Below are 19,144 nucleotides of genomic sequence, written 5' to 3' on the forward strand. Positions count from 1 at the left end.
ACAATAGTCTCCTTTTATCTACGGTTTCACTTTCTGTATTTTAGGTATGTATATACAACTACAGTCTGAAAGCACTTAGTGGGAAATTTCATAAAGAAACATCTATAAGGTTAAAATAATTTTCTTATAGCACATTGTTATGGTTGTTCTTTTTAAATTGGATTTGCTTGCTAACTTCTTACTGTGCTTAATTTATAAATGAGGGTTTTTAATGGTATGCGTGTAGAGGAAAAATACATAAAATGTTTAGCACTATCCATGATTTGATGGTATTGAAATGGGGTACTGAAATGTATCCTTTGCAGATAAAAGAGATTATTACATATATATGATTACATCTGAGTTGTAATAATGAAATGATGTCCTCTCAAGATATATTCCTCTCCAAAGCATTTCCTTTTTATATAAAAAAATATGTCTCCAAACTACCATATAAAGTTAACTGGCCCAGGCCCAAATTCGTCCATATAAACTCATAAAATCCCTTCAGATTGCTGAAGCGTTTCTTAGCATAAAACTTTTTAGGTTATTCATGTGCTCTGGTGAGTCTCTTAGAAAAACATAGCTTTGGATAAGTCCATCTTTCATTTATTCAATCTTCTACATTGTATGAACAAAAACTTCATAAGGTGAAATGTATTTGAGTTCTATGAGTTTGGCAGCTTGGGTACTAGAACTGAATAAAACAGGGGCTTTTTCTGGAAGAGTATTTTGTTAGTTATCTAGGCAAGGAGAAGAGACATATCAACTGACTCACTGTTTTGCAAGTCTGACCAAACAAGGTGTTGCAAAAATATTTCACAATATAAGGACATCATTCTCCAAGCCTCAGATGTTCTGCCTTATCCAGATATTGCAAATTTGAGGGAAACAGAGATACTGAATCACTATGACGCTGCTATTTTAAGAATGACTGTTGTAACAGTAGAATTTTCCAATTTCTTGAGCATTGGCATTGGTCAATGCAAATCAGAACGTCTCTAAAAATGATTGAGGAACCCTTACTACTCTACTAGTTGAGAAACTGAATTACATTTTCTTAGTTTGGACTAATGTGGACTGAACTAGGGATTTACATGAATAAACAACCTAGTTTCTGCAGCAAAAGACTTTTCTGAGCATTCATGAATATTCAACCTAAGGAAATTTGGTTGCTATATAAGTCCAACTACCTGGAGAGTTCTATGCCCAATAAAAACATTTACAGAGATTCTTGGAAGAGATAGGGGATGATGTTAGACCATTTCTACCAGTCTTACTTAGGCACAAGGCAGTTAAGCCAAGAAGCAATTCTGAAAATTCCAGCACAAGCCGCTGTGGCTAACTAAGTTAATCCAGCCAACAACCAAAGCCAAGTAACAAGACCCATGGTTTCATTGGAGTTGCTCCCACTGTATCCAGCTATTTAAGCTACTGAAATAAGGTCCCAAACATTGTGAAAAGAAAAATCCATTCCTGTTTGATGCCTCAAACCATAAATGAATCTCTTGCTGTTTGATGTAACTAAGCTTTGACATAGTTCACTCTGCAACATTAGATACCAGAACAGAGCAAGAAAGGAAAATGCTGGTCATTGCTACTGTTACTGAGATTTCTGCTAACACATAAGACAATGACATGAGGGATTGAAGCAAAAGAAAATATCTGTTATCTGGAGTTGGAGGGGTTAATCTAAGAGAGAGCTGATTTATAGTTCTATGGACAAGGAAGCCTAACTGAAATTGGAGTGAAAATAACCTTTAGAGATTTCTTCTTTTCCCCTCCTCTCACTGTTTTCCCCTGTAAAAATATAATAATCCTTTCACAACAGTCACAAGTCCCTTTTTATTATTCTAACAAGAATACATATCTTGTCTTGTTCTTTCATGATACCAGTCTCTCTTGATGAATTCTTCCTGCATTATCCACTCCTCTTTAATATCATCTAATAGATTTTCCTGTCTGCAGCACGTGTAACATTGGAATAACTGATATCTTCTATGGAATTTTATTTCTCTTTACTTACACTAAAGTGATCTCTTTCAAAACAATGACTTGACATATCTAGTAAAATTCAGAGCAATTCAAATTCTAGCCTTTATCTTCCCTAACTCGAGAAGTACATAGGCAATATTTATTCAACTTAAAAAAAAAAACCTATTCTTGTATCAGTGACCCTGTGGTCACTCCATAGGACTTGACATATGATCATACCTCTGACAATCACTTAATATGGTGAAGGGATACATAGGAAAATCATCAAAAGAGGAGATACATGGGTGAAGTCTGAAGGGAGACACATGGAAGGTTCCAGAAATACTAATCCCCTTGCACTGGAGTCACACAGAATATGCTTCACCACTTCAACAATAGGCAGAAACATATGCGATATGTTGTCTCACTGGCAACCTCATTCCAAGCTCAGCATACAGAAGTTTTGTTGAAGGCTGCTCTGATAGGTACCTTCTTAGCATATATCAAAATGCCACATTCCCAGCAGCAAATCAAATGTTCAGCCTTAACCCTGCTGTGTGTATGAACAATTCTGAGAGACTGAGCCAGGCTATCAGTGTAACATCAACTGTCTTGAAATTGAAGTAGTAGATGTCTTGTAAAAGGCCTTGTAAAATTCAGTCAGGTCTGCAGTGATAATCATTTTTTATATTGCACTATATAAGGTTATATATAAGGGATTTTCAGAAAGTTCACTGAAAATGTGTACAGTTATTTCTATTGTTTCCTAAACTTTTTGAAGGACCCTCAAAAAAGGATGCTTTCGAATTGAGCAAGCAAATTCCATTACCTCTTCTAGCCTTTCCTGAGTTTTAATGTCACAATATACACCGATTCATTTACCTCGTTAACTAAAAGCAAGAAAACTCTGAAGGAATTCCATGACTCCTTTCTTCCTCTCTCAAATTCTCTCTGTCCATCAGTGTTTCTGTTTTCTGTGTGTGTGTGTTATTTATTATTTTTTTTTCATTTTTATTTGAAAGCCAGATTTGGTTTCTATTCTTAATGCCCACAACAGCAGTGGCTGAACTAGTCCAAAGGCAGGAGCCCAGGAGTCAATCAGGATCTCCCACATAGGTGGCAGGGGGCTCAAGTATTTTGAACCATCATTCTCTGCCTTTAAGGGTGTGCATTATCAAAAAGCTAGAGCAGAAGTGGCATAGCCAATACTTGAATTAGGCAATGGCAAAATAACGTGCTGTACCACAATGCCCGTTCCCGCTTTCTCTCTTGTAAAACAGAGTCAGAATATGACAATCTCCTATCATCTTCATCACAGTAACTTCACTTAAGATCATTGATTTTGGCTGGAGCATCCTGGTAGATTTCTAACTGGTATTTTTTCTTCTGTTTCAGAAAGATATATTTATTTTTATTTGAAAAGCAAATTTATAGAGAAAAGGAGGGACAGAGATATCTTCCAACTGCTGGTTTACTCCCCAAGTGTTCACAACAGCTGGAGCTCAGCCAATCTGAATTTGGGAACCAGAAACTTCTTACAGGTCTCACCTGGGTTCAATGTTCCAAAGACCTGAGTCATCCTCTCAAGCTTTCCCAGGTCATAAGTAGGGAGCTGGGTCAAAGGTGGAGAAGCTGCGACTAGAACCAGTGCCTAAGCGGGATGCCAGCACATCAGGCAAGGGATTAGCCTGTTGAGTGATTCTCCATACAGTGCTACCTTTAAATCAGAGTTTAATTATATCCTTGTCTGCCTAGAATTTTCTAAGGACTTCCTTGATAATTCAGAATAAAATGTGTAATATCCTCATCAGATTCTATAAGGCCGTCCAATAACTTGCTCACTCGCTCTAATCTTTCTGACACTCAGCTCAGTTGCTCTGTGATAACCTCATCTGGTTCAGTGTAGGCCTTAAAAGATACCATGAAAACTCCTAACTGGTGGCTGCTGCCCTTCCTCTTTCCTGTATCTGCACCAACTATCACCTTGGCTTCCTTTGACCCTTCTTTGGACCTTGACTTATAGGTCAGTTATCACCAATCTCTTCCCTATCAGTTGCCATAAAGAAACAACTTTCAATTGTTCAATCTGGCATTCCCTCATCTTGCTCTACTTAGCTCCTAAGCATTGATGATCTTTTATCTTGCTTGAATTTACCCATTTATTATCATCTCTTCTTTGTTAGTGTCATCAGAGCAGGGACTTTACCTTGACTTTTGAGATATTCCCCCACAGCCCTCTACAACAATATTTACCATATAGTAGGTGTTCACTAAAAGTTAGATGAATGCTTTCCTGATGCTATTTACAGTTCACATAATTCAGGCTTAATCATATTTTCTTCAATTAAACAGTTATTAAAATGCTAAAACACTGGAAATTATCTCCAGTACTAATTGTACTGGAATTTTTGTTAAAGGTTAAATGAGATAAATAATGCGATGAATGCTATGTGCCAACCCGAGTCAACAAAGGGATACCAATTAGGTGGTAAAGCATTATTTCTAACTGTGTTTGTTAGAGGATTTCCAGAGAGATCAGCATGCGAGCCAGTTCACTGAGGAAAGAAGATCTGAGGGTACAGGGACTCATCCATCAAACAGGTGGAGGAAGAGTGAGTTCCCTCTCCTTGCTGAGGCACCCTCCTTCTCCTGCCCTTTGATATTAGAGCTCCCACTTTTGGGGTTTGGGCATCTAGCTTCCTGGGTCTGCAGTTTGCACATGGCCGACTATGGCACTTCTTGGCCTCCATACCCTCATGAGTCAATTTGCAGAATGAATTTTTTTTTTCCCTCTTTCTCTTTCCTTCGCATTCTCTCCTGATAGGTTTTCTCTGGGGAATCCTGACTAAATACAATTAATGTAAAAATGCCATGACAGTGACTGGTACATGGTTGGTATCATTAAATATTGTTTTATGTATTAATGATATACTAATCTGTGTTATTTATATATTGTTATGACCTGTCTCATAGATAACCCAAACGAAATGTTCACATGCTAAACACAATTTTCAATACAAAACTTCTCTATTCTTTTGTAATAGAATTTTTACTATAGAGTATCTATTCATTGTTTAATTGTGGGGAAGAAAATGTTTTAAAAAATCAACTTACTTCATTACAAGTGGGCTGGTGAAGGACAAAATATCAGCAAACACTTTGAATAAAGCAACTTGAATCAAGACAGACTTAAAGGTGTTCCACAAAGCATGAAGTAGAGATGGCTTCTTGGCATGTGTCTCTTTGTGAAAAGATCCCTTCATAATTAAAGAAAAAAGAAACCATGAGAAAGGTTGACCAAATTACAGTGAATAAAAGCAACATGCATGCAGATTAATTGTAAAATGATCAGTGCTTTTAAACTTCAAGACAATACATAACAAAAATAGAACAAATTCAGTTAAACTTGAAAATATAACCCATATCACTAAAAATATCCAGACTAATTTTTATTAGTTATTTCACATGTCATAAAATGGAAATGCTTAAAGTATAAGAGTAGTAGCTATCACTTTGCTGAGTATTAAAACTATTTACTTGATATTAATGAAGTTTTAAAATAAAACTTTCTTTGAAAATCTGAAAGATTTGTATGTTTGAACACATGACACCAGCTGAGGAAACCTGGCTTTCCTAAAAATTTGATTGGCTTTGACCTGCACAGAATGCTCTGAGATACAGAAGGCATTGGTACCACCAGTGCCAAGATATGTATGAATGCCAAGATCAGCACATTTGTTCCTGAATATTAAAGGTAAGCCATGCTGCATGGTTTGACAACAGAAATGGTCTGCTGGAATCATCACTTACATTAATACCAATCATAACTCATATTTGAAAAAAAGTTTTTTATCTAATTGTAAGTAGTACCTATGTATATTAAGATTTAATAATTACTTACCCATCCTTTTTGCCTTTCTTGATGTCTAAAAACCTCCTTCTTCCATTGTTTTTCAAAGATGGGACACACAGTGTAAGAGGAATCACTCTCATTTAGTTCAACAAGATCTTCTCTTTCCAAAGGTTTTTTATAGCCTAAGGTAATTATTCTGAAAAATGGAAGAATAAGGTGAACAATTGATCAAGATCAATAACCAGTTAAAATATTTTTATGCACTAACTTCATTCCTTGATATCTAAATTATTGTGTGGAACATTTCAAGGACTAAATTGTACATTTTGAAAAGCATGCAATTATATTTTAGAATTCAATAATAAGCCATGATCATTGCAGTTTTTAAGGGCTGCTTAGATGGCTACATTTTTATTGATATACCAACTCCACTTACTCATCTCAAATTTTGAAAATGTATCACTCCCCTCCTCCATCCCTTACTGAAGTTTGAATAGCAATTGCTTACAGTAAGCTATTCATTCAAGCACTTGAGAATTTATCTTTGCTTTTTAGCTTTTTATCAAAGGAGAAATGGAAACAACCTTTCAACTTGCCACTTTCCTTTGTTCTTCTGAGACTTTATATACCTTTTGTCACTAAATGTTATAGACCAGCCAACTAGGTGTAGAGTATGTTTCCACCCGGTCAGTTTTGGCCACATGGCTTCTTCTGATGAATAGAATGTGAGAAGTACCATTCCTGAGATTATTTCTTAAGAAACATGGTGGTTTTCTGCTATGTTCTGGTGTTTCCACTTCTTATCATTCAAAGAACTTGGCCTTGGGGTCACTGTGAATAATCATGCAAGAATCATGGATCTAAATTCAGAAGCAAACTAAGATGCAGAATTTAGTTACAGCAAAAGAGCTATTGTGGGGGATAAGGAAGCATACTTGCCCAGAGTCATTCCTGCCCCATCAACTTAACCAAATGGATTTTTTATTTACTCAACAGAAAATGTCTTGAACTTAGCATAAGCTCTTCTCCAGCCACAGGGCCATGAATTATGTTTGGGCTATACCAGTCATAATAACTCCATTGCTCCTGTTTTGGGGTTAATAATATAACTTAAATTTGCTTGGGGGAAAACTTTGTTTATAGCTAAAACATTAAGAGGGGAAATGTTTTACCTCACTTTGTCTTCCTATTCCTCTTTCTAATGAAATGAAGACATGGGTGCTGAGAGATACAAAAGCCATGTACTGAGGTTTGAATGCTCCCTCCAAAACTAATGTGATTTGTCATTGTTAACAGCATTAAGGAATTATATAATGGAAAATAGCATACTGAGAAGTGAAGATACATCGTAGTATGTGTCTCTACTCCCAAATAAAAGAAGAACTTCCAATGAAATTGTTAAATATATCTTTACAATAGGATACTGGGGTTTCTACTATTATCTATATCTAATCTTCATACACTTAAATGGCAGAATGACAGACTTATGAGTGTTGCAGAAGGACTATGCTATTGTAATAATTTAAAAGAAAAACAGTTGAGGGGAGGGGGAATGGAAAGGGTGGAAGGGGAAATCCCTGAGTCTATGAAACCAAATCATTAAAAAATAAAAAAATAAAAAAGTAGGATCTTTAAGAGATGCCAAGAAGGTTCTCATTAAAAAAATAAATCAATCTGCTATTACTGGAATGCTCTGGTTAGCAGAGAGTATCAGGGAGAGAAATGTACTTGGTGTTGTTTCCTCTATTTAGCATTGTGATATGGTTAGGGTTAAGGCTAGGGTGTTTATGCCTGAATCCCACATTACAGTGCTAGTTTTGATCTCACTCCTAACTATTGTGTTTGGGAAAAGCAGTTGATGATGAGCCAAGTGCATGGGACCCTGTCATTCACAAGGGAGGTCCAGTTGGAATCCTAGGCTTTTTTCTTCCATGTGATTCAGCTCAGACCAATGAGGCGCTCTCTCTCTCTCTCTCTCTCTCTCTCTCTCTCTCTCTCTCTCTGTTATTTAAGTAAACATACACATTCTTTTATAAAAGAAAAATTATGGGGACAGCATTGTCATGTAAGGTTGCTTCAAATTTAATCCAAAAATTCTTTCAAACCACTGAAAATATGTCATATTTTTCTTGCCATTCAGTGACTGAGCATTGTCTCCCACAGTATACACAAGCATACATTGCTGTTTGTAACTAACATGTGTTTTTGTATGATGTGTGACCAATATTGGAAGAGATGGTTAAAACACTTGCAATACCACCATCCCAAATCAGCATACCAATTGAAGTCCTGATTGCTCCACTTTGAGCCTGACCTCTGCTTTCCCTTGTCTGGGAAGGCAACAGATGATTATCCAAGTTCTTGGGTCTCTGTCAACTGTGGGACATCTATGTGCAGTATGTGACTCCTGACTTCCTCTAGGCCCAAATAGCTGTCGTGGTCATTTGGTAGTGAATCAGTGGACAGAAGACTCTTTTTTCCATGCCTCTATCACACTAACTTCCACATAAATAAATCAATAAATCTTCAAAAGAAATTAAGTACTCTGATTTTGTAGACTGAATTGTTTGCAGACTAGTACATTAGCATAACCAAGTGTACTCCACTTCAAAATGGAACTGCTTTCATTGTCATTGTTACTCTACACTCTTAAATGATTGATTCTTGGGTTAATTAAAACCCTATAGTAGGCGCAGTCTGCATCCTACTTTAATTTCACTATTGTCATATGATACCCCCATTCATATGTAACAAAAAGCTTATGTGTAAAAGGAAAGGACTTCCAATGATAATAGTTCTATTGACTCTACACTGAACACTTTTCCCCAGTGTACTTTTAAAAACATATTAAGCGATAAACTCCTTTCATGCCATATTAAGTTGTTCTCTTTCATTCTATAAAATGCATATTCACTTTCAAAATAAGATTGTATTGATTTTCACAAAAGCATTTTTAATAACATTTACTGCCTCAGCATCTTGAGTTAGAACTGTGCAAAACTCAGCAGTTTGGGTTCAGGGATAAGTGACCCGGCTTTCATGCTGAGTCTCCAAATAATGCAGTGTGCAGACATGACACCTCAGCTGCATCGATTGTGATCCTTATGGCTCAGTTCTTCAGCTACCTTGACTTCCCTTCTTCCACGTAGGAACTTCTTCCCCATCTCTTGCTGTCTTGTAGCACAATTGCATTATATGGATTTGTCTGCTCTTCCCAAATGATAATTCGGGACAAAGGCAAAGATGCAGCATTTTTGTTAATTTGTTTTTTGTTTTATTGGACATTAAAGCTATTTTGGGGGGAGCAACTAGCTCCAAAAACAGGTCTTGATCATGAGTGACAAGCAACATGCAACAGAAAGGTCAATATTGTGCTACATTCTGGAAGCAATCATAAGGTTCATACATGCATCTCTTGTTTTTCATCTTTTCAAAGGAATTCATTCCAGTTGGTTGGATCCTCACAATTCCCCACTGAGGCAAATCAGTGTGAATTTGTTCTTTTCACACGCATTTTTGAACATAAAATATCCAGAGATGGGTCACTTAAGCAATGTCAATTTAGCAAATGACAGACAGTGCCCTGAAAAGAAATATTGCCATTCTGGTTTTAATTGTGTTAACGTAGAAAGAATTTTGGGTATATTTAGCATTGACAAATATTAATCAATATTTTTCAAGGAGCAAAGAGTAGTGCTCTTGAAAAATAAGGAGGCAAAATACATACTTTTGTCGATAAGTTATATTTGAGCACCTAAAAATGATAATTTTATTACTATTAGTGAGTCAAAATATTTCTTGAAAGGAGTAATTGTACTATGAAAAAAAAAATCAGCCAATCCAAAAATTATACAATGGGACAAGCTAATGCATGTATTTTGTTAACGTATGTCAAAAGTTAGGACATACTGAATAGTGTATACTTGGTTAAAGTAATGACCCGATTGTGACTGAAAAATTTTTAATTTGATTTTCCATATATATATATATATATGTATATAGAATTGTTTTATTACCATGATTCTTATACACTGATGACAGATTTTATTTGCTGCTGATGGCTTGGTAATTATTTGAGCATTGAAATTATTTCGACAGCTACTGCCTTAGGAATTAAGACTCATAAGCAAGTTCTTAATTATTGTATCATCTGAGAACATTTTAATTGAATTATTCATTCAATTTTAGACCTTAAATTTGGCTGAGAAAGTAACTTTTGACTAGGTCTGTAATTCTAAAAGCAGATTCCAGAATATAATTTACTATTTTCTTCAAAGGAACATTCTCTTGAACAATACTGCTACTTCCACTGCTGTCATTCAATCACCAGATAAGAACTCAAAATTAGACTCAGGACAATGTCAGTTTCAAATAACATTATGTCACAAAAATATTTCCTATCTAGTTTCAGATGCTACATTTAAACAGTAAGAAAATGTGGTATTCAATAATTGTAGCTTGTTCATTTGCCTGAACAAAGTAAGACACAACCGTTTAAGATAAGAAACTGTCATATTTTAAAATTTGCTCTTTGCTTATCAAATTTACTTTGTTTTGTATTTCAGCAGAGGACTGTTTTCAATGTCTATTAGTTTTTATAGTGTGGTATACTTTCAAAACTGTATTTTCAGGGCCCGGCGGCGTGACCTAGCGGCTAAAGTCCTCGCGTTGAGAGCCCCGGGATCCCACATGGGCACTGGTTCTAATCCTGGCAGCTCCACTTCCCATCCAGCTCTCTGCTTGTGGCCTGGGAAAGCAGTTGAGGACGGCCCAGTGCACTGGGACCCTGCACCCGTGTGGGAGACCTGGAAGAGGTTCCTGGTTCCCCGCATCGGATCAGCGCGCACCTGCCCATTGTGGCTCACCTGGGGAGTGAATCATCAGATGGAAGATCTTCCTCTCTGTCTCTCCTCTCTGTATATCTGACTTTGTAATAAAAATAAATTTATCTTTAAAAAAAACTATATTTTCAGGTATATTTTATTTGTGTTATTTAGACTCCTCTACCTACAATGTTTTAATGACATTGAATATTTTAGTAATTGGAGTAAATTTTATTCTTTTTACTGTTAGATAAAACATAAGTCAGATAGATTAAACACAAGTCAGATGTAAAAATCTATATAGTGAAAATCATTAACAGTAAATACTTGACATTTATAGTTCTTTTTTTAAAAGATTTATTTACTTTTACTGGAAAGGCAGATTTACAGTGAGCAGAGACAGAGAAAGGGAAAGATATTCCATTTGCTGGTTCACTTCCCAAGTGACCACAACAATCAGAGCTAAGTGGATCCAAACCCAGGAAGCAGGAGCTTCTTTGGGGTCTCCCACATAGGAGTAGGGTCCTAAATACTTGGGCCATCCTCTGCTGCCATCCCGGACCACAGCAAGGAGCAAGGAGCTGGATGGCTGTTACATGAACCGACAGTCATACGTGATCTTGGTGCTTGCAGGGAGAGAAATAGTTAATTGAGGTGTTGTGCCACGCTCACATTTATGCAATGTCTCTCTCACCATTCTTTTGCCTTGTGTGTTGCCTAATGGTATTATATTAGTGCAATTTTTTTTATTTTGCTACATTGATTGTTCAGTTTAGCTTTTAATCCTTTTGATTCAACTTAAGTTGTATAGATGTACATATGTGTATCTTTGTACCTTAAACTGTCTTATTAATCAATAAATTGCTCAGGTTTGAGTAGAATATTCAGTTCTCATTTAATTTACTCCTTTTTAAAAAAACATGTCTATACAAAACACTTCATTTTCCTGAAAAAGTCAGGTCACAAAGTGATCTATGATAACGAAGAAATGGTGAACGGAAAGTACTGTTTAGATGAGAGCTGATTGGATGAAGAAATCGAACAGATAGAAAGTAAAGGCTTAAATGTTAAGATTAAGTGAAGCATCACAGGAATAGTGTTTAGATAGGTGGTGTTCAGCCAGTGATAAAACTCTGACCCAAGAATACAGATTTGGGAACCGCTGACAATAAATGTCAGTAGTTAAATCATGGGGATGAATGAACTGATCCACTAAGAGATTAGAAAAAAAGGACAAATTAAACATTAGGACTCCTTAGTATTTAAATGGTGGAGCAGAGTGGGAGCTCAAAGAAGGTTACATTAAGATACTCAGAATGTAAGGGACACACACAGCAAGCAGCTCAAGGAAGAGAAACAAACAAACAAAATGGAAAACAAATTGATTTGTTTGGCCAAAAAGAGTAAGTTAAATAAAAACTGAAGAAGTGTTAATAGAGGAGAGATGTGCTCATGGTGTAGTTCAGAAAATCATCTTTGTAATCTGGTTAAGATGGGATTTTAAAGACAAAAATGGAGATTGAGAAAATAATGAAAAGACCCTTTGAGTAAATACACTATGACCACACGTCACTCTGTTGACACTTGTTCAGTGATTTCCCACTGTCTGCAGTGTGTCCTAGAAATGCCTCATCATCTCTCTGTCCACCTTAATCTCTTGCCACTGTAACACTCGAGTGTGTGAGAGATCAGACCTGTCTTACCTCTGTCCCTGGATGAGGAATGCTACCTGGTCCACTCCAACATATGTTAAACTAGGGTTAGGCCAGTCTGAAATCAGCAGGCAGACGCTGGATCCAACTCCCATGTTGGTAGAAGAAACCCAAGCAGATGAAATAACATCTCCTGCCTCCTGAAGTACAGGTGATTGGGAAGCTGGAATTGAATTGGGAGCAGAGCCAGGACTAGAACCTATCAGCTGAGAAGGATTAGGCCAAAACAAGAAGCCAAGAATTTAACAAAGGTCTCCATGTAGGTGGCAAGGTACTAGGTAATGGAAATTTAGTCTTCTGCCACTGAGAGTGTGTGTTAGCAGGAATATGGATTAAAACTGTGACTGGGATTCAAATCTAGATATGATTATCTATGAGTATCCTCTTGGTGTGGATGTTCAGAATCACCATTAAGACCATTGCTTGGGGCCCAGTGCCATAGCCTAGCAGCTGAAGTCCTTGCCTTGCATGTGTCAGGATCCCATATGGGTGTCTATTCTAATCCCAGCGGCCCTACTTCCCATCCAGCTCCCTGCTTGTGGCATGGGAAAGCAGTAGTGGATGGAACCAAAGCCTTGGGATCCTGCACATCTGTGGGAGACCTGGAAGAGGCTCCTGGCTCCTGGCTTCAGATCAGTTCAGCTCTGGCCCTTGTGGCCACTTGGGGAATGAATCCATAGCCAAAAAATCTTCCTCTCTGTGTCTCCTCCTCTCTGTATATCTGCCTTTCCAATAAAAAAATAAACAAACAAATCTTAGAAAAAAAAAGACATTGCTTGATATGGCTGTAACTTACGTTGGAACATTGTCGTTTGAGTCCTGGCTCTCTTTCTAATCCTAGCCTCTTGCTAACACACACCCTGGGAGATAGCAGATGCTGACTCAGATGAAACATAGATTGAGTTCTGTGCTCCTGGCTTCAGTCTGGCCCAACCCTAGCTGTTGCAGGCATTTGAAAATGAGCCAGCAGATGGAAGATATCTCCTCTTCTCTCTCTCGTTCTCTCTTTACTTCCCCTCAAATGAAAAAAAAAAAGAAGAGGAAAAAGAAGAAAGTCTTCTCCCCAAGCTCTAATTTTCTCATTTTCTCATCTGAAAATGTAAATTATGTAGAAGAAGTTTACTTGTTCTGTCCCTCTGTGGTGCAAACAAAGCACAAATCTTAGAAACTTACAGCACTGTTACCTATGGAACTATTTTGGAGTTTTATTGCCTATAATTTCTTTCTAGTAAGTAATAAACAAAAAATCTTAACCAAGTTACACTGTAAAAATCTACATACTTATATTAAATAAATTATGTTCAGGTGTCATTTCTCTGGATCTCTTCCTCAACATACTGTACTACAAGTAAATTCATAAAAATCCTACCTGGTAAACCAGGAGTATGTCAGCCTACTGAAAAGTGAAGCAGTTTTCTCTGGATTTTCTTTCTAAAAAGAAAAATACGTCAAGTAGGACATGGAAGTAAACCTCTTTACAGTTGAAAAATCTGTAGATGAAAATGCAATATAATTTATTACAATAGTTATAAATATGTGGATATCATAATCCTTAAGGAAGAGAGTAAGTGGAGAAATTCTTGAATGGTAGTTGAACTAGAGGAATTTTAACTTTTCTTCCAACATTATGACTGATTACATAGTAATAAATCATGTTGGATAATAAAACCACTTCTAAAAGCCCCTTTTCGCCCCACTTTTCATGAAATCTCTATTTCCTTGAACTTATTAGCACATGCCAGGCATTTACAGTTAGTACAATTATGTGAGAGTTCATCACACAATGGAATTAAATGATATGCTCATTCACAAAGTTAATAGAAACAGAATTAAATGGAACTAGAATTAAAACACAGGCTCATTTAGATGCAAAAATATTGAAATCTGTGAGCAGTTTTCTCACAATGTAATTTTCCATGCATTTTTGGAAGATTCCTCATACATTCGTGGTTTAAATTTTTTGAACAAAATAATATTATTTTGAAATTCTTTCTTGACGTTTTTGAAGCACTCTGTAAACACATATTTACATACATACAATAGCACATATTTGGCACATACATATGCATTACATGTAAAACAAATCAATTGCTTAATTAAACACATTTAATTAATACTTTATTTGATATTTAAATATATTTATTTTATTTGATAATTAAATATCTTTAATTAGTCTTATTTGTTATAAAAGAGAAGAGACTTTTAATAGAAATTTGGTGTATTTACACATAAATATTTACCTACCTATTTTTATAATTATATAATGATAACAGTTCTAGAAATTTTTCCCTTTGGCTTGGTACAAATGAGTTCAGGAAGGGGTTTTAAAAAGGAAAAGTCTAAAATTAATCCTTTTGCTTTAAAGAGTCACCATCAATCTCTGATTTTAAATACAAAATTGATCACTTAGTTAATTTGCTTATTAGAGCTGTCTCACTTTTAGTAGCTTTTGTATTGATCCTCCCTAACCCAAGGCTGGATCTGTATTCAAAGTTGAAAACTGCTTAATACATTAAAAAAGTTCTAAATCTAGACAAAGTAAATTCCATCCTACACAGGACAATGTCCTTAAGTACACAAGAGAAAGCAGGAGTTTTTATCTGAGATCTTTCTCTTTTTGATGCCAAATGCCATTTGAATCAATTGAAATCCAAACATTACATTAAATGGAATCTGCTTTCATAGATTCTGCATGAACTAAATACAATGACAAATGTAAGATATTTATTAAATTGTTACCCAACACAAACACTTTGATGTATATACTATGATGTTATTATTACTACTGTTATAATTAGGGAAGATGTTGTGAACATTCTCTAACCTGGGTAACATATCTTACAATGTGTATTCAAATTTCACAGAACGTTGACAATTTGATAACTTGCCACCAATGAAAGTTTCTTTTTCCATCCCAAACACACTATTCTTTTGTGGCACACTGAAATTGGTTACAGACTCACAGCAGCTTTTCGCACCAAGTTGTGCAATCCAGAGACAGTCATTTGACCCAGCAGTTAAAATCGGAGCCCTTGGGTTTGAGTCTCAGCTTAGCATTTGATTTCGACTTCCTGTTAATGAGTTCTCTGGGAGGAAGAAAGTGATGGCACGAGCTCCTGGGTCCCGCAGAAGCACTACCTTGTGTTCTGGGCTCCAGACTTTGCCCAGTCTCAACTGCTAGCTCTGTTACAGGAGTGAACCAAAAAATGAGTTCTCTTTCTCTATCTCTCGTTTGCTCGGTCTCCCCTCCCTCCCAAATATATAACAAATTTTATTTTTTCTAATTGAACGATATTATTCTATTCAAAACCAGGTGGTCCCAACTAGAAACTATTATGCTCAGTGAAATGAGTCAATCACAAAAGAATAAATACCATATATTCTCTCTCATATAAGAAAGCCAACATGGAAAGGTAGAGTTCATCAAGTGCCCATGGAGTTCTGATCTAAATATAGATTGCTGCAAGTCAGGTCCCACGGCAAGAGATGGTGAAAATTCTCTGTTCTAGGCATGTTGGCATTTCATGGATGAAGTAACGGCAGAGTATATTTAGCATGTTGTGAACATGAATATGGCAAATTGGCAGTTTCTGTCAGTTGCTGGCAATAGTTTAGAGTGATGACAAATATTATTTTGATTTTTTTGTGTGTTATTTAGTTATGAGGAAAGTGTATGGTAAGCAGTCCATTTGATGGTTTACTAATTTCCTTGTTGTTGAGAAGTCCGAGTTGATTATGTATTTAATATGATAACCATTTGTGTGCTGTGAATTGCATTAAGAGTTATGTAGGGCAGAGATGATGCTTACTAAATGTACAAAATGGATTGATGAGATTAGCCAGTTAAATCTTTTCACCAGTAAGGCACTCAACAGCCCATGAGATATTTATTAAAAATGTCAAGTAAATCCTCTTATTTTTGTATCATAGTGTCAAATAGCAGTAAAATAAACATGTTAAGATCCTTAAAAAAAAACAAATTTTATTTTTTCTAATTAATAAAAATGCAATAGGAGTGACGTTCATTGTGCTCCTTGGGGCTTTCTGAATGCTTGCTGAGAACTCAAGCACCCGCCATATGACTGAGTTCAAGCTAGCTTGCTATGGAATGACAAACCACATGAGGGAGAACCCAGGCATTTATAGGACAGTTTGTCATAATGCTCAACTGTCAGCCATAAGTAGGAGGGTAGTAGGTTATCCACCTGCCAGCCAGCCTGACAGCTAGTTGTAGATGCAAAAGATGCCTCATATATAGCAGCAAAGCTGATCCAATCCAAGACATAATCCAACTGATCGGAGATCGTGAACTGAGGGAAATGTTTGCCCTTTAAGTACTGAAATCATATAAATCTAATGCATATGTCTACTTCAGTAGAAAGATAATCCAGTGTTGTATTTTATACTATGTGAGATCTTTGAGTCCTTGTAAACAGTCTCTCAGATTTAGATCAAGCATCTTATGCTGATTTCATCACAGGAAATTCCCATTATATTTTGCCATTTTAGAAGCTGCAGCCAGCTAAAATATCTGGTGAAGGAAATCAATCCTGACTAACACAAAAAATGCATTCATGATTTTTCTAATCTATAGTTGATTCCTCTTCCAATTTCATTTCAGAGCTTGGCTCATTTTAAAGATGTTTTGGATAAATGACTAAATGAACAGATGGGATGTTCACCACTCACAAGAAAAATGTTTAGAAATATTCTATTTGCAGATCACCATGCTATCTTTGGAAATGGATTAGATGGGAATTTTTACCTGAGATCTATTATGTTAATAACATAATTTCCAACACAAAAATGCAATCATGTAAGTTTTGCAATGTGCTTTGGATCCATCAAGATTTTTAAAAATTTGTAATACAAATTCAAAAAAAAGAAAAGAAACCAAGAAAATCCATTTAACAGAAATATGTTCAATCCTAAATGGATTTCTGACCTATGGAGGCTCTCAACGTTGAATAACAGCAAAGGAAATACACCTGGTTCAAATCGTCAAGGAAGAACACAGGAAATCTTGGGATGAGGAAGTGGTTGGAGTTTTATCACTTTCTAAGCTCCATGTTCTGCTTTCAGTCACTTTGGCCATTATACTCGTGATATTAAACCAGTACTTGCCCCTGCCAGGCATCACCAGTGTATGTATATAAGGAAGATAACCTTGAGGGGCTTTTTACAGCTTCAAGGACTTAGCTTCAATTCATTATTGGTGATCAGCAATTTATTATTAAGTAATATATAGTTTTTCTGTAGATAGTATCAGAAAAACAGCTATCACGTTTTTACACTTGAAATCATCAACATAAGCCAGAATTAGAGCAACATCCTCTGAATCTGACGTATTTATTTACTAGGACTACAGAGCTACAAGTGTTAAACCATGCCATGTGTAAGTAGTAAGTGAGACAAATGAAACTTTTGTTAAAGAAAATTGCTCCTAACAGCCAACTGAGGGTTCACTTTGCTGACCGCTAAGTTAACACATGACTCCGGTTGTCGAAGAATCACACGTAATCACCCCGCAGAGTGATGCGATTGTCTTCAGTTCTTGAATTGCCCCAGATCTCACGGTCCCAAAATCCATGTCCGTTGACACAGTCATTTTAATACGAATCACTCAGGAAATTTCAACCAGATCTAACACTTGCAGAATTCTCCTCCAACCTTCACCTCTTCAGCGATGACAGTTCTCTTGTTTAATTTCTTATTTCTTGTTACCTGGAATGAGTTATATCTTGAAAGATGATGTATTCTCACATCCAGCCAACACCAGGTTTCACATAATCCTTGCGACGCGTGTGTGTGTGTGTGTGTGTGTGTGTGAGAGAGAGAGAGAGAGAGAGAGAGAGAGGGAGAGAGAGAGAGAGAGAGATTTCTGCTAAAAGTCTAAAACATTAGAGCACCTCCAGGTTCCCAGATTCCACTCCCTGACCCAGAGGGGCGGGAAATTTGCCCCGCCTCTCCCCAGCAGAAATAGTGAAGGAGTTTTACCTGAGTATTCAGTCCCACCGGCACCCGCTGATAGAAGCGACGGGAGCCCCACCTCAGCAGGCTGGAAAACATGTTCTGCTGGGCTCCAGAAAAGGCTAGGACAAGAGAGAGCTGCTGCTAGGTACAGTCACTTTTCCCGGCAGGGGAATCATCCTCCCCGAGCTGGGAATGTGGGAGGAGGCACTGGTCACGTGTGCCCTGCCAGCTGCCTGCCCCTCCCAGGCCGGGTGTGGGTGGCATTGGGTGTGTTTGCGATGACGGAGTACCTGCCCAGAATCAGAGAACGCCTCCCTAGTGGGAAGTTTACACTTGTTTCAGCAGTTCTTTGCTTTCACATTTCCTGGGCTGCTATATGGGGAAAATCCCCGTTTCACTTATAAAGGAGGTGCAAAGCCCCCTCTTCCTGTGGTGCCATTTGTCTGCAAGTCGAATCTTGTACCTGTGTCCTACAGGAAACTGTAAACGACAATAAGTGGAATTTGAGGGAGCGAATTTCTTACAGAATGGAAACTTTTTTTGGTTACTGTCTGACCATCATCACAGTGGCATGACCTTCTGCCTTGTCAGTGCAATGTTCCAGCCAAAATATCATTTTATTTTACCGAATGGAATGAAAACTGATGGTTTTCAGTGAAGTCACTATGACTTAGAAAGCTTAAAACCAAATTTTCCATATGTTAAAACCTCTAATTATTATCACTACACATTCATTGGTTCATTTAAAAAGTTTGTTCAAAAAAGAAAAAAAACACCTTAAAAATACATTGAATAAAATTTACCTTAATATTAGAGAGGTAGGGAGTTCT

At 36.8% G+C, this 19,144-nt stretch overlaps 1 protein-coding gene across 2 annotated transcripts in view; it reads right to left on the reverse strand.

The window, feature by feature from the left end:
• Nucleotides 1–18,472, reverse strand: part of LOC101535776 (ATP-binding cassette sub-family C member 2-like) — an 87,242-nt gene extending 68,770 nt beyond the window's left edge. Inside the window, exons 1-4 of one of the 2 annotated variants that reach the window (XM_058661758.1) lie at nucleotides 18,339–18,472; nucleotides 13,711–13,772; nucleotides 5,855–6,002; nucleotides 5,068–5,210 (exon numbers count right to left, since the gene is read on the reverse strand). In XM_058661758.1, the coding sequence (XP_058517741.1) occupies nucleotides 5,068–5,210; nucleotides 5,855–6,002; nucleotides 13,711–13,772; nucleotides 18,339–18,410 (425 nt within the window). In that variant the 5' untranslated portion in view covers nucleotides 18,411–18,472. Of the gene's footprint in view, nucleotides 1–2,442; nucleotides 2,590–5,067; nucleotides 5,211–5,854; nucleotides 6,003–13,710; nucleotides 13,773–18,338 lie in introns of those variants that run through there. The other variant, XM_058661759.1, reaches the window with a different exon arrangement.
• Nucleotides 18,473–19,144: the final 672 nt, after the last annotated feature.

Source organism: Ochotona princeps, chromosome 3 (assembly GCF_030435755.1).
Source record: "Ochotona princeps isolate mOchPri1 chromosome 3, mOchPri1.hap1, whole genome shotgun sequence".
In the NCBI taxonomy this organism is placed as follows: domain Eukaryota; kingdom Metazoa; phylum Chordata; class Mammalia; order Lagomorpha; family Ochotonidae; genus Ochotona; species Ochotona princeps.